We start from the raw sequence: 16,592 nt of genomic DNA on the forward strand, positions 1-16,592 counted from the left end.
TTCAATGCAGTGCTTGGGAAGTATGCAACCATTAAATTAATAACTAAGCTGCAGTACCTAGGCATCCATCTGCCTTGCAGAGTTCATGATGTACCTCTTCCAGCATCATCTTAAACATATGAGAACTGATATATATCAGGATTAAAAGTATTACTCTAGAAGCTCAATAAATTAATTGCTGTAAAAGAGAGATTAAGTTATCAAGTAAAATGCTTTGACATTAAAGCAAAAAAAAGATACCTAGAAGTTAACACGAGTATAGCTTTTTAGCAACTATGACAGTCATGTGAGCAACTGCATGAACAACTGTAGAAAATTTTAAGACAAGACACGATTTCTAATCATGGGAGAAATATTTATTCATTTTGTACTTATAGCTTTTATAAAAAAGTCAAGGCAGCTATGGTGTCAGTCTGTTCAATATGAAGGAGATTCAAGACAATACAAGATCTTCAGCCACTTGTCGGGAGTTTGATGAAGTTAGCAAACATACACTAAACTGGTGTGATTGGGTATAAAGTAAGAATTGGCAGCCTTTTATGCATTCAAGCTAGTAATGGAAAAATAAGACATTCTGCTATTTCTGCAGCATAATTTAAATATGCAGCCTTGCATATTTAAATGTATTCCAGTATCTTTTAGCAGTAAACAGCTTCATTTAGGTCAGAACAACTTGTCCAAAGCCTAGTTTACATCAATTTAGAAATTAAGGGAACACAGGATTGTTCCCTTTCCACAGCATGGTCTTCATCTCACTGAAGAGACATTCAGTTCTCTGCAATAAGTATATTTAAGTGTTCCACAAATCCTTCTAAACCCTTGAAGATTCCCATTCTTTACTGCATTCCTGTGTCATTATTCCAAAACAGATGTCAACAATAGAGAAATACAGCTATTTATATTATACTGGTGAGGGCATCACTAACACCGTGAAAAAAAGTGTAGTTGCTGGGGGTTTGCCTAAGAATTCCCCAAAGGGTCTCAGGAATTAAAACACATACACTACTCCACATCCAGCAGTCCTAGTCAGAAGGACAAGCAAGACTCCAAGTCTCTTTAACTTTAAATACATCAACAGGACAGAACAGACCTTTAAGTGTGGAACACTACGAGAAGCAATCTGTTACATCTGCCTGTCCTTTGGGATCTCCAAAGCTTCAGAAGAAGTTAACATACGGAAACCACCATTCCCCACAGGTAGACAACATGAGTCAGCAGCCCTAGCATAAGAGTATTAATACAAGCAATGATCAAGCCTTTCAGTTCCCCTGGAAATAAGCAGATCTAGCATTCAGGCAGGCAGTTACAAATAAAGTTTCTTACCTTCAGGAATTCTCCCATTTGTCTCAAACTGGCTTCCACATCATTTTCTCAAATATCCGTAATAAACTGATCCCATTTATTCCTGTTATTTTGAAAACTGTTAGATCTTTATTCTTCAACTGGCCAGAAGCTTGAAGTCCTTGTATTCACAATGTTTACATTAATTGCTTAGCTCTGGTATTACACTTGAACTTAAGCCAAATTAAGTGTTTAAAACCCACCACTAACTACTTTGATGAACGTACTCTTGTTGCAACTTTCCTATTAAGGATTAGACAAGCCCCACATTTACTCCTCTACAGATGCTATTTTAGTATGACAGGAAATATTCCAGTAAATAAAAAAATAAATTAACATTCCACAGGTCTTACTAATATATGTGCATTTTTAATAAAATGAGCACTACTCCATTTGTTGTACCTTGGCCTGCTAATACACATACTGTTCTGCTCACAACTACGTCATGTTCAAAGACTCCATTAGCTACTCACAATTGTATCTTTTAGCAGTTAGCCTTTTTTCAAGTCACTACCAGTGACTTTCAGTGTCCTTCATTATACAGCTATCCTGTCAGAGTAACTCAACTCAAGTTTCCTGTTAGATAAGTCACTTGAGCTAGAACAGCAGGTTTAATCACAAGGTCAAAATGTAACTAAAACTGAGGGATATGAAAATTAAGCTTAAATCACCTTTGAGCATATCACTTTTGGTAACTCATTTGTGTGTGAGATTCACAGTATGAACATTCTAACCCAATAAAGTGTTATTGCACAGAAATAAAGCTACACAATTTTTTTCCTAATATTTATTTTTTCACCTGCAAACTGTAGCAAAACATGATCAGCTTTATTATGCAGACAGGTATCCCTCTAACATTAGAGATTTAGGCATGTATAAATAGAAGAGCTCTTAGGAAAGGAAACAAACCTTCAATTTAACGTCATGACTTCCAATACCAATGGTTAAAATGATGTAGCTCATTCATTCCAAGAGATACAACAGCACCTTAAAGTGGCTGATCTATTTCCCAGTAACATTTTCCACATAACAATGTGTTAAAGTTACAAATACTGATATGCACAAATAGCTATTTTCTAAGAAAAATATGTACAGTACTGCAGCATAATGAATGTGGTATCTGCAATAACTTATTAGCCAATTTTAATATACATGATACCGCTACTTTTTACCTGCCAGTTCACAGGTTCAAGGATGTTACCACAGCCCTCTGTTTTGCACGTTATTACCTGGGGAGAGTGTGTGTGTGTGTGGAGGGGAGGGGGTGTTGATTTTCTTTGTTTGGGGGGGGGGGCTTGTTTTTTTGCTGTTTTTTTGTGTGTGTGTTTGTTTCTGTGTGTGTTTTTTCCCCCCCCAAAAGGTACACAAAGCAGGCTTTTATTTTAACTTCTTAAAGACTTCTTTTTTGTTTAAAGCTAATATCAGTGAAACAAGACAACAGTGCAAGAGGCGCAGAGATGTTATGTGACCACATAAGAGTTCTTTTGGGTAAAGTGTCTATAAGGCTATAAGAAAGGGTTGGTTGATGAGCTTCCTGTTGGGAATTGTCCTGTTGGTGCACCAGCCTGGGAGAAAATGAAAGAATAACACACATTTAAGATTTTTTTTCTTTATCACAAATTATAAATGCAGTGTATATAAAATGGTAAACAACTTCTTAGGATATTTATTTTACATTGCAGCTTTTTGTATGTGTTTTTCTCCTAAGTTATACTGTTATACTGAGAGCATGGTATATATAAATACCTCTATTTAAATTTGAGCAGCCTTACAAATGCCATGTCATCATTATATTGAATTGCATTTAGGAGGTTCGCATGCTGCCTTTCCTTATTTGAAGCAAAAAAATCATGCAGCTCTATAATTGTTACAGATTATGTCTCTTCAGACATACAGAAGTTATTAATATCATGCAACAACTCACTTACCATAAAAGGGTTACTAGATACTCCAACAGCTGCAACTTGTCCAAAAGGAGTTACTACAGGCTTTGCCTGTCCAAATGCAGCAAAACCTGCTCCTTCAAGAGATAACAGTGAAAACGTTAATACTAATAACCAGTCTTCAGAGAGTTCTTTGCTGCAGCTCCAAAACAAAAACAAGTGAAAGCTTGGACTGCACCAATCAGCAGGACTTATAATACTACTCTGTTTATGTAGGGTAGGAACTTTTAAACACAAAGCTTTCACTTAACAGTTCAATCTATTTATACTAGGACTTCTTGCAGACAAATCTTGTTTCAGTTCAAGAAGCATTATATGTATTAGCAAGATCAGTTCCCAATTCAAGCATGCAGTCTGTTTCTCTCCTCCCCCTCCCGGCAGAGCAGCCTGAATGCAGAAATAATTTGTAGACTAGAAGTCTTAAGTTCAGGAAGAACTTTGAATGTTCCAGCTGAAAAGCAATGAAAACAATATGAAAATCAGAACCAACTTTGGCTCAGAGCTTGCCTCTGTTCACAAGTGTGGAAAGCCAAGCTCTTAAGATCATTCTCATCCGGAAGCTACTGCCTCACACTTCAGCTATACAATCACATGAACACACTTAGTCTGCCTCAGTGCGCAGTCAAATGGATAGAATGAAGCAGATAAAGAAGTGATGTATCTTTGGAGCTCTAAAAAATTTACATGGCTGTTATTTAACTAAACTATACATGTGTCTGCACCAAAATTTACACTCAGGTAGGTAACAAGCCTAAACTATAGCTGCCTATGTTTTCTCTACAACACTGCTTCAACAGATTACTGTTTTTCTATTAATGTCATCATTAACAGCGCACTCTTAAGATGATACTTGACAACATGACTACTTCAGATATACTAGTTATTGCATCTTAGAGCTAAAGTCCAGGAGCACTGTGCTGCAGAGCTCTGGAGAACTGATTATAAAAGCTTAACATGACACACATGAATATCAAAAAGCTAAGTTTCTTAACAGTAGAAAATTTGTAAAACTGTACAGTAAGACATCATGTATGTACGTGTAAAAAAAACATAGCTGAGCTTTTTATTTTCAACTGTTCATAACTACTGAATTCTCAACTTCTACATGTGCTTTTTTCAATGTTTTTATTATCATATGAATTTTGGGAGAAAGTACATTTTGATTTTCTCATGTCTGCTTTCTGAAAGTTAGAGAAAGCATTATCTGATGCAGACACTCCCAAATGAAGACAAAACAATCCTTGCATGTAAACCTTTTAGGCCTTTGAACATTTACAGTTTAGTATCAAATTATGGTGAAGTTTGTTACGTCACTGCACACAGTCAAGCCTGAAAGCTCAACTACAGAGCCAAAACTGTTGTGTGATAGGAACCTCTCACCAATATAATTAGAAAGTTCATACACAAATATGCACCCGTTATTGCTGACAGAGTCAAATCATTTTCTCCATGTTTCTGATTTAAACAAGATTATCTAAAGGATGTAGACCTACCATTTGGCTGCTGACCAAAAGCAGTCTGTTGGGGGAAAGCTGCCTGGGTCGGGAATGTGGGCTGCTGGAAGTTGCCACTAAAACTAGTAGGAAGACTATAGGAGGCAGGAGTTCCAAATCCTGCAGGCATGCTCATAGATGCAGTACCAAATGTTGCTGCTGGTAGGCAAAAAAAACAGCATTAAGTTATGAAAAAAAGTGATCTCTTACAAATAAGACATTACCATAAAGCCATGTTAAGGGTCTCTTAATGCCTCAGTGACCACGCAAAAGTTACATTTAAATCCTACAGCCACTGAACTGATTTGTTACCTTGGATCACCAGAAACGAGGTGCTTAACTTACTTCTGCACTTTAAAAAATAAACGGAATAATTTAAAATGTGCTTGATCCAGCACATTCAGATATACTTTCTGGAAAGGACTCTTCCATATTCTTGGCAAATATTTCACCTGAGGTTTTTCTGGTAAAAGTCTGCACACATCAGAAGCAAGCACTTTCAGGCAGCATAAGCCCCTCTTTTTCTCTACTGAGAAAAGCATGGCAGTATCTTCCTACATTACAAGCTGCATTACAGTAAGTTACAAGTAAAAAAATCATAAGGGATACATGCATCCCTCTCACAATCCCATCCTATGCGTCACTTTAAAGGAAATTCTCATCATCATGCACATTAATTTGCACACAGTTCCTAGTGCAAACCCTCTTACTGTTGAGGTAAGACTTAAAACAAACAAACCAAACAAAATCTTTTCATCTGATTCTCTGCTGAAACATTTCAAGTAAAGAACATACAGCACATATGCAATTCTACATGCCTCCAGCAAAAACATGAGCACATCGAGTGGTATGTATACTCTCGATGTACACAAGATGTAGTAACAAAACCATTATTCAGTGTTTTGGGAGTTATTTTTGTAGGGAGAAGAATATAGAAGGCTTTTTGGTACAAATACAGACACCAAGCATTTTCTTCTAGTTCAACTTAGACAGAACTGTTCTTTTGAGCTGCCAGATGTTAGATTTTATACAAACCCAACAATAAAAATCCTGTATTTAATGAATATAGCTTAAATCATCAGTTGAAGAGTTTACCCCCAAAGTACTCAAGGGCAAGACATTATGCACACAAACCGCTGACAAAGTACACACAAAACTAATGTACTAACATAGTTCAGTTAAAATTAGCAAAGCAGCTACTCATCAGGAAGACTTGCTAGAACAAACAAAAGCACAACAAATTGAGTAACAACTTGGGATATCCCAAAATGCATCAAACTACTATTAGCACAAGCTACAGGAGTCACTCAACTTGTTAGCATTCTATTGTGTCCATGGAGGATACAAATAATGGTTTTGTTTTAGTTGCTTAATGCATTTCTAAGCTCCTCTCTCCCTTTGCCCAGTTGCCAGATACCCATACCCACTCCATTTTTAAAACATGTAAAGTCTTCTGAAATTCTACGTGCAGAGAACCAGATAGCTGCCAATAAGCTTTTACAAGCAAGAACAATTAGCCACAAGAAACTTGATACCAAATGTGGCCACCTACCAAAGTGAGCGTGAGGAAATATGTGAGAGTGCATTGCTCCCGAGAGGCCTTATGGAAGCCACAAAGAGACCAGACAATGTCAAATCATTTATACGCATTTGAACAGTAATCTCTTAGATAACTTTATAAATATACTCACACACACACGTAGCAAACCATTCAGCCATAGCACAACCAGTGATATATTACATTAAGAAAGCCATTAGAAATAAATGCTACAAACCAGACCTCCCTAGTAATAAATAGAGTCCACGCAGAAAGGAAGTTTAGCATAAAAGGACAAGCTACAAGTTTGTAACTTACATTGAAATTGGTTGGGTATTATCATTACCTACAGTCACATTCTCTTATCTAGTAGATAATACTATAGCTGAAAGTGTTAGAAACTCTGCGAGCCAAGAAAAGCAGTTTAGAAGATGGAAGGATAGAGCTGCCACATTCAAATTTATCTGAAGTGCATTAATCCAGTTATCTTTCATATGTTGCCATTGGGAGGAGGGACATATTGGAGTAACTTCCTTCATAGTCCGAGAATGCTGCTTCTAAAGGCTACAAGTTCTTAAAGATGATCCAAGATAGCAAGGTTAGTGATAAGTGATAAAATGAGGTAAAATTATTACATAGCTGAACTTACTTCCTTCATTAAATAGCTGAATATCTCAAAAGGGACTTAAAACAAAATTCATTTTAGCAGAGGATGTGAATCGGATCAATTCAATTTTAACTCAGCCTGACCAGTTTCATTCAGCCTACCTAGAACTCTGAACAAAGCACAACTCTGTTAAAACGCATACATCAGCAGATCTAAGTCTGTGGAAGCCCAATTAGCAGATAAAAGCGCCCAAGTTTAGCAGTGTCTTTGTAGAGGAAAACTAGTACAATACAGGATTAATTTAAATCCAAAGATCAATGCTTTAAAGAGTTTTCTTAAATAAGAAAGTGATTGAGTTTTTTTGTGAATGAATTATAATTCTATAGAATCCTGCCCCAGAAAATTAAGTCATGAGCGTACAGATTGTATTTAAACATACATTTTCTTATTTATACAAGGGAATAAAATAAAGGACATCAATTCACCTGCTGTTTCAACCTATGCATTCATTTCAATCAATTACTGATTCTGTCAATGTGACCATTTTCCCATTAGTCTGAATGAAGTGGCTTTCTGTGCTTCTTGAAACCAGGTTTTATTTCTAATAGAGTTCAGTATCAGCATATAGGCTTTGTATGGCTTACATAAATTTCAGGTAAAGCTGAGTTAGATCTTCCAGCTTGTTACAAAGTTCAAGTTTTTTAAAACAGACTTTAATGAAATATACTCCGGGATGGTTTTTTTCCAAACTCACCCCAAAAACTTCTATAAAATATGCAACATTAACTTGACATTCTTTCCTGTATTAATTTTAACTGGATCCTAAATAATTCTAAATTTAAGATTTTGAAATCTAAAGCTTCAGTTTTTCTGCTCTACTGCATAAATAGTTATTTGTCCCAATCTAGGCACATTTTGAAATAATATTCCACTGTCTGTCCCTTCCATGTTAATCCACTTCATGTTCTTTAGATAAGGCACTGAATAAGTGAACTTGCAATATGCTAACAGCCCAGAACTTCACCTTTCCTGGTTTTAACTCCAGCTCTGACAACCTCAGTTTCAAGGGCTTTCAGGATTTGGAACAAAAGAAAGCAAAAAGTCAAGTGTATCAGCTTGGCAGAAAGGCTTTCAAGATCCCTGACTTCAGGGCAACCTGCTGTGAAGCATGCTTCAAAGCTAAAAAGTTATAATCTTGCACAGTACTCAAGCTATTCAATAGCCTATGTATTACCAGATAGGTAGCATTAAAACATCTTCACTGATCATTTTGACTTTTTTTCCCATGGCCACACAGTCTGTAATTCTAGGACTGGACCAGAAACAGAAAACTAGTGTCCTCAACCCAACAAAAATATCATAACACCACACAAAGAAAGCAAAGGTAAGCTATTCATAAATATCATACTCTACATTGAACATACACACACACACCCCTCGAGACAGGTAACACAAAAAGCCTTTAAGAAAAATTACACAGCCATGAACAAAGAATCAATGCAAGCCCTGAAGAGTTTCACAAACACAGGGTTGCTTTTTAGTTTTTCTAACCTGTTGTTCCTCGGCTATTGGTCTGGAATGGATTTGTTGAAGGTGCCACAGGGGCAACAGGGGCAGCTACAAATGGATTTGTGGAAGGTGTTGCTGAAAGATTAAAAACATTGTATTTAATAAAGTCTTAAAAATAGCCAGTCTGACTCACATTAGGTTTACAATACCTTTAGATAGAGATATGTAAGTATCTATAAAATTGCTTGGAAATTTAGTAATCAATAATGAAATACTTAATTTGAAATGCAACACATGCACAGACAACAGTACGTTTTTGGTGTCCCTTGGTAACTTCATTATCAGTAGTGTCACAGTATAGCACTATCAACTAAAAATTAGTAAGTTGCTTGCTTACAGTCCATGAAAGGTGTTAGTAACACTTACATACCTCCGAATGGAGCAGGCACGCTTGAAGATGCAGGTTGTGTCTGTGCAGTAGCAGCCACAGGTACTGTTCCAAAAGCATTGCTGAAAATAATTCATACATTCAGGACAGTCAGAATTGCTTGTTTAACAATTAAATAGAACTTACATTTATTGTCAGCATATAAAAAAAGAAAAAGGAATGCTTACACACAGTTTGCAATGTGCATTATAATTCAATGATGCCAGCGTCAGAGATAACTACTGCTGAGCAATGAAAAGTCCTCTCCACCAACAGTAAGAGAAAGAATATTAAACAGAGGCCGTAAGTATAAGGTTGCAAAGCAAAAGCTTTAGGGGGCACTTGTAATACCAGCCAGTGTTATAACAGACATTTAGTGTTTATTACCCTAATGATCTAGAAGAATTGGTAATATTTACATCAAAAATATAAGAATAATATTTTGATGGGGATGATGCTATGATTCTTGGTATGATGCAAATATTCTGTACATAAAAGTGTTACCATCTAACAGGTTCATCATATAACAACTAGAAAGGTGCACAGAGCATTCTGCTGACTATGATATAATCTGCTGATTATATCATACAGTACTAGTATTATTTAAAACAAAGGATGCAGTTTCAATAGTGCTTCTAAACACAACTAACGTTTCCTCCATTTTTGATAAAATTGAAAACAAGTTTAAGAAACAACTTTGAACTACTTTTCCGCATATTGTTTAAGTCGATGAAGAGAGTCACAACTACGTCTAACAAAAAGTACCTGCTGACATTACTGGTGGAAGTATATGCATTACTAGAGGTTGCTGTGGAGCTGAACACGCTGTCTAATTCTGCTAGAGCTGCATACTTGTCTGAAGATGCACTTGACTGATTTGGGGCTGACAAAGCAGGACCTCCTGATGCTGACACTACTGTACTGAAGCCACTTCCTTGCTCACTACCACCTAGAAAAAGAGAATACAGATTACAAAAGATTAAGGTTTCACTTTCTGCCCTACTAATGTTGAGTACTAACGTACAGATTTCATTTTCAGACTTAAACTCGGTACAAACTATGGCATACAGAAGTGACATGCTTCTTCTCTAGATATTCTGCAGTTCCAAGGAGCGTCCAGTTTCCCTGAAAAGACTCAATACTACTGTCATCTTCAACTAGAAGATGAAACATTATTTGAAGGTGTGCTTTTTGTTACAGAACAAAGCTTTACATTATACACCAACACAAGTTTTCACTTACGGCTTGCAAAGAAAAGTTTGACTTTCTTCTCAAGATTAATACAACTTTACATCTCCTGAATATACATTTCCAAACTACATTTCCAAACACTGAAAGAGATGCTGATGCTAATTCACTTTCTACAGAGAAAATCGACTCAAAGGACTATTCTTACAGCACCAAGTGATTCCACAAGATCTCACAAAGTTTGAACAATGATAAAAGAAAGCTGAAGATGCAAAAACAGAACAACAGAATAGTCTTTCTATAGATCAACAGAAGTAACAATCTCTTAAGAAAAGATATTACCAGATAAGTAGGAAGAAAAAGTATGACACCTGGGCATCTTTTTACCAAAGGGCCAAGCTTCAGTAAATCTCCTTTGCTCTTCACAGCCAGTGGAGCTTTCTACTAGAAGAGGTGACCTTTATTTGATCTCTACACCTTATCTGTAGTCCTTCAAAAAGATTGCTAAGCCATGGAGGCAGTGTCTTGACTGAATGCAGTCTTGGGTAGGCTAGCATTGAATTCAGAGTGAAGCTGAATTTTGCATCTGTGCTGAAAATAACAAACTCTAGTTTTGTCAGAACTGGTGTTCACTGCCAATGAACTTTGATCAAAACCAAACAGAAACCTTGAGGTGCCTACACATTTGTAGAAATAGACCAACAAAGCCACATATTGTATTAGGCCACATCGTTTGGCAGCTGATGTAACTTCAGTGTTCGTGCAACAAAGAATAAAACTGATCTGAACACTAGTGAAATTCAAGCTGCTTTTTAGACAGCACTTCTTTAGTACACACACACAAAAAAACATTTTATTGGAAGAATATCAATGCTACTAACTTATAAAAAAATAAAGCAAAATCTTTTTGTGGCAGAGAGGTAGGACAGTTACTCTGGCAGTTCTTTGCAACAACTGCAGCTCTCCACTCACGAGCCTTCACCATAGCTTTTTATATAAATATAAAAAACTTAGCTCAAATATATTTATATGTATTTGAATGTGTATATATGTGCCTTGCTGTATGACTCATCAGATATTTGGACAGTTACTCATCTTGATATCAAGTAGATTCCTAAAAAGCAGTCTTCTGATGACATCCTTTTGGAGTAAGGCCTTAAAAAAATCTCAAGCTTTAATGTCTTACACATTAAGAATATACTGAAGTGAAATTCAACTCATAATTTAAAGAAAGGACATTCTGAAATAGTTACTAAGTTGACAGGCACAGCCATCCTTGTGGTTAAGTACACACACATTATAAGCATGTCAAAAATAAAATTAGTTACCTTGCCCTGCACTGAAGATATTATCTAAATTAGCCAGAGCCGCATATTTGTCTGCTGACTGAAGATTTGGTTTATTCACTGCAGCTTTACTGGCTCCAGCTGCTGTTGCGTTGCTCTGAGAAGCATTGAAGGCTCCAAAGTCAGCACTGGAGGATTTGGGGAAGTTATCAAAGTGAGCAAAGTTAGCATTCACTGATCCAGCACTTCCACCTGTAACAAAAGTTAAATGTGATCGATACTTTATTTAGCTTTGAAGCATCTCCAACATTAAATGATGGTACAATAATCCCACCTCTCTGCAGTTACCTGAGGCAACAAGTTCCCCCTGCCCCATCCCACAGGTATAAGATCCTTTCCCATATCCTTCAAATTTAAGTTGGGCCAACAGGAAAAAAAAATTGTCTTTTTCAGTCTGCAGATCAGGGCCAAAAGCTTCACCAGATTAAACCAGTCATAATTTGATCTTTCAAATCTTTCAGATCTATGTGCTACCCATCAGCTGTTAAAGCAATGTCAGGAATATTTTGCTAGAGTAACAAATATTTGTCTGAACCTTTAATATTCAGAATATTGCAGCTTCATTTTCTGTCATGTATCTAATGAACTACTTGAGTTCACTTAATGGTATGATATGCTTGACCATTTCAGATGTCAGTCATCATTCCAAGCAAAAATGAAGTGGCCTAGAAGTCCAAAAGTAGAATGATTCTACGTCAAAGTTTAGAGAGTTTTGTTCTCTTTTCTCAGATTTTTAGACTACATCCAATCAGAAGAAGGATTTGAATAGGGAATATGCAAAACAGCTGTTTTTATATCGAGTTTCTACTTACATCAGATATACATAAATCAATTTGAAAAATCTAGCTTAGGCCCACATTAACTGAACTTATGTTTAAATACAAAACCATGAGCTTCCATTTCTCCACCATCCAGACAATTTTATTAATATAGACAGGTCATGTACTTAAAATTTAAATGAATTACTCCATTATGTGTATCATACTCTACAACAACTGGTTGAAGACTCCACTCATACTCCAAAACCAAAGCGTTTTAATAGCTTAATCAATGAAGTTAAAACATATGCAACAGTAGAAATGACGATGCTATACTACAATGGCGTAAAATGAAGCAAGCTGAGTTTTCCACTGTGTGGAACTTACTGTGTACAGCCTGAAGAGGAAAAGCTGAAGTAAATTCACCAAAACTGCAGCTAGATGAAAGCGTTCTGAACGCTGGACAGCCAGAAATTGTGTGAGGGTTAAAGTTAACATAAGAGGGGAGAAAGAAAATTTGAAAAAAAGTTTAAAACGACACCACACTCAAAAGAAAAAAAAGGAAAAGAAAGTCAGTCAGCCAAAGATCTAGACAAACAGCAAGTGTAAACTCAAGCAAAAGTTTTAAAGCATGATCAAATTAAAGGAAAGCAAAAATAAATCTTAGCAATAGGCTCTACACATGAAGTCACATGAACATACACAAAGTATGTGCACCTATTACACATTTGCATAGATGCCCTTATTTTGGTAGTGTGATGTGAATTTGGGTCTACCAAAACCCCTCACTTACAAGATTAACAATCAATTCAGTATTTACCAAAAGTAGTACTTTTTATTATTTATTTCAAGTGTAGAGCTAATAAACATATGGTGCCATAAAATTAGACTTCTTAGTAGCATTCGGAAAAAAGGAAATCAACAACAAACAAAGAATTCATTTTGAGTTTCCCCAGAGCTTCAGATGGCTTGATTGCATTAAAGCAGGCAGATGCAAGAAACAACCTCAGCTTAAGTACCTTTCAACATAAAGGTAAGAATTATTTCAATTAAGCATTAATCAAAAGTGCTAGGAGTTCTACCTGTATTTTGGGGCTGAAAAGAAGACTGACTTGCTGTGGGGAAACCTCCAAAACTACTCGAGCCACTAGACTGTCCAAATGCATCAAAGTTTGCAAAACCTGCATTTGCAGAGTTCTGCGCTGTAAATTGCAAAGGAACAAAACATGTTAATGGATATGGGAAACAAACAGAAACAGATGTATTAACTGAATTAATGGTCGTGACAGTCACCAAGGGTTGTGTCCTACCTTGCAATTTCCTTTTACATGAAAATTATATATGATATTCTACAAATAAAAGCTGTCTTTGGAACAAGCTTTCGTGACTCATCTTCACAGACCTACAACAGTTAATGCTACTTCTCTCCTCCTCACACGCTACTACTCACAACTGCATGACTTGATTCAGGTACAGTTCACCTTAACCCTAGAAGGTTTGCAAAGGTGGTTGGTCAGGTAGAAACAACCCAAACCGTACAGAATACCAGATGTTTACCTGCAGAAGCCAAACCAGGTATCATTCTAAATGCTAGTTTTCAAAACAGAGTTTTCGGATTAACTGAACTTTTTTTAATAATAAAGTTACAAGGTATTCCTGTAACATACTGACAATTTGAATTCCTAATATACGAAGTGCCTCTTAGAAAAAATTAGTTTGGTACCACCTGAATAGTTTTGACTAGGTTTATATGTTCATTTTACTGCAAAATTCAGTTTAAAAAAAAAAAAGTAAAGTCAGAGTACAGAAATCAATACCAATGTCAAGAAGATTGCATTCATAGACTGTATCCACAAAATAAAATCCAAGGAAAGTTCAAATAGCATTTCAGTTTGTGCCTTCCTTTTGTGCCATACTACAGAAGGAAATAAAAGTTAAAAACCATCTAACTTCAAACAGCTGGATATTCAAGCATCAACAGATTCAACAAGAATTAAAAGCCAAACTCATAAGCTCCACAGAAAGTCTTAACCACTTACAAGCAAGGAATAAGCAGAAAAAATGTTCTTAATCAAATGCAAACTAAAACCTTATATATAGGTAGGTAGATTGAGTTGCTTTTTAAATTGAGTTGCTTTCTAAAGCTCACAAAATGCCTTCTAGCATAATAGATTGCAATATATTATTAGGTCACAATTTGTTTATTCTAGAGGGACTCTGTAGATTAAATATACAGAGAAACAGTAAGTTAAGCCAATTAAGTACTTAACAGCCAGGTATTGCTGACTACTACTATGTTGCATTATTTCACTTCATTTCTATTTTAAAAGCATCTGTACCTCAGGTTTATAAACTAAAATCATTCGTATACAAGCACAGTGGTGCTAAAAAAATTAAAGTGCAATTTTTCTCCTTCATAGAGGATACTGGGAGAGAGGGTAAGGTACTTAACATTATTTTTCATCGGAAGCAAGCATAAGAGTCAACAAGCAAGAAAACTAATGAGAAAGCAAGGCCTTGGGAAAGTTCTGTCCTAAAGCTTTCACCTTTAAAGTATGCAAGGACAAAACACTGATACAAACAGGGGGAAAAAACTTCGGTTGTACTGTCTGTATTGGTTCAAACAGTATCGTACAGACTTTATCCCCAAATTCCACAGCTTTAAGCCAGCAGCTTTTTAAGAGGAATAACTTAAGAATTCAATTGTAAGTCGCTTATGAAAGTGCTGCTTTAAATACTGATGCATCAGTTGGATAGGGGCTACTCGGACTGATGTTTAAATGACCAAACAGGATTAAACACAAACGTCACTCCTAGAATTGTCACAGGTTTTGTTGTTTTTTTTTTTTCCTTAAACCACTCAGACTTATGTCAAGCATCTGATATCAAATACTTATGAGTCTAGATCAGAGAACTAGAATGTATTATGTTACGGTCCACTTAATTTTATTGCATCAGCTGACACAAACTTATGATTTGCGAGTGGATCCATGTTAAAGCATTAGAGCTCTAAAAGCTTCTGCAGAGTATTCAGATGTTAATCTCGCTTTATTTCATGTGGTAAAGTTTAAATCTGTATAGAAGTGGCACAAAGGTAAAGACCAGGTAAGACTTGTATTTTCCTGTCCCTGAATGATTTGTAGATCATGTTTTTAAGCTCTGGAATTGACAGTCCGTCCTGAGTTTTCCACCCAGAAGCCCAAGAACAACATTAATTTAGGCAACCTGTGGGGAGTGCAAATTGACACAGATTTGCAACTGCTGTTGTGACTGCAGATGAACGAGGCAGTATAAAAGTTGGCTGGCTAAACCTAGCTTGAGTTTGACAGCACCAGTCACAGAAATGAAAACTGTGCCCAGTCTTCACTCAGTTTCATCTGTGAGATTTGCACTACTCAGTGTGCAAAAAAATGTATGAAATGTTAAAAAAACTGAAGAGCACATGCTCAATTACAGAACCAAAAATAATTCTCTAAAAGACAGTGACTGTGTCATACTACTTTACTTTTTCCAAGTTAATTCTCTTCTCCATCGTTATACGTGACAGTTGTCCTGTGTCACCACACTTCTTTAAAATCTTTTGTACACATTCTCTTAGTTAATAGGAAGTCCACCGGCCAAAAGTTTTTTTAATCCTTTTTGTCACTATCATCAGTATGTAAACTACAAAGAACAGCCACCTATAGTCATCTTCAAAATCTAATTTTGTAGGAGCTATGGAACTTTAAATACAGAAAGTAAACAAAAAGTCAGCAGGTTTTTTCCTCAACATGCAACAGTGTCCTGAGCAAACATAATACATTAGAAATAAACTTGGAGAAAAAAGGAGCATATCAAAAGCTGTTCTTCATATAAGACTTTCAAGCTTTACATCTAGACTTTAGAGATCACAGCACAAGTTCTTTAATATTTTCCTAACAGCTGCTGCACTCACTGTCTCTGCAATTAAGGAACAAGTAACTTATACTAGAAGACCTTAAATTTGCTGATGCTCTTCCGTGATTTCTTTAGTTAGCCACAGTGTACATGAAGGGAAAGAGACAAGTCCATCCCCTGCAGGCATAGCAAAAAAGCTCTAAAACAAGAACACCAGACCATAAACTTTGAGAAAGTAGTGCCTGGTCACATACAAGTTCTTCCATCCTCTGCTGTAGGTATGTGACAGAAATGACAAATATGCCGCTCAGTTTTATGCCAAAGGCGGTAGGTGGGCTGACCAACCTTCCTTCTTGTGTTCAAAAGGGACAATGCTGTAACACTGTATTATTAGTTGCAGTTAACACTACCCTGTGGTTACTGCACACTGTAGACGCCTTACAAATATTTTATTTCCTAGGAAATAAGAAAAATCCTTCTGTTAAAACAGTTTAGCATAAATATTCAGCTATTACATGCTCAGAAATACGTTTTGTTTTCTAGAAATTCATTTACCTGAAACTGTTT

General features: G+C 36.2%; 1 protein-coding gene across 9 annotated transcripts in view; it reads right to left on the reverse strand.

Annotated features, from left to right (window-relative positions):
• Positions 1-2,580: 2,580 nt before the first annotated feature.
• AGFG1 (ArfGAP with FG repeats 1) overlaps positions 2,581-16,592 on the reverse strand; it is a 36,718-nt gene continuing 22,706 nt past the window's right edge. The window contains exons 6-15 of one of the 9 annotated variants that reach the window (XM_048063178.2): positions 13,232-13,351; positions 12,537-12,608; positions 11,374-11,583; positions 9,623-9,806; positions 8,861-8,940; positions 8,473-8,565; positions 6,330-6,377; positions 4,778-4,933; positions 3,270-3,361; positions 2,581-2,906 (exon numbers count right to left, since the gene is read on the reverse strand). In XM_048063178.2, coding sequence (XP_047919135.2) covers positions 2,847-2,906; positions 3,270-3,361; positions 4,778-4,933; positions 6,330-6,377; positions 8,473-8,565; positions 8,861-8,940; positions 9,623-9,806; positions 11,374-11,583; positions 12,537-12,608; positions 13,232-13,351 — 1,115 coding nt within the window. In that variant the 3' untranslated portion in view covers positions 2,581-2,846. Of the gene's footprint in view, positions 2,907-3,269; positions 3,362-4,777; positions 4,937-6,329; positions 6,378-8,472; positions 8,566-8,860; positions 8,941-9,622; positions 9,807-11,373; positions 11,584-12,536; positions 12,609-13,231; positions 13,352-16,592 lie in introns of all 9 variants that reach the window. The other 8 variants (XM_048063177.2, XM_048063184.2, XM_048063181.2 and 5 more) reach the window with 8 other exon arrangements.

Source organism: Anser cygnoides, chromosome 9 (assembly GCF_040182565.1).
Source record: "Anser cygnoides isolate HZ-2024a breed goose chromosome 9, Taihu_goose_T2T_genome, whole genome shotgun sequence".
Classification (NCBI taxonomy): Eukaryota; Metazoa; Chordata; class Aves; order Anseriformes; family Anatidae; genus Anser; species Anser cygnoides.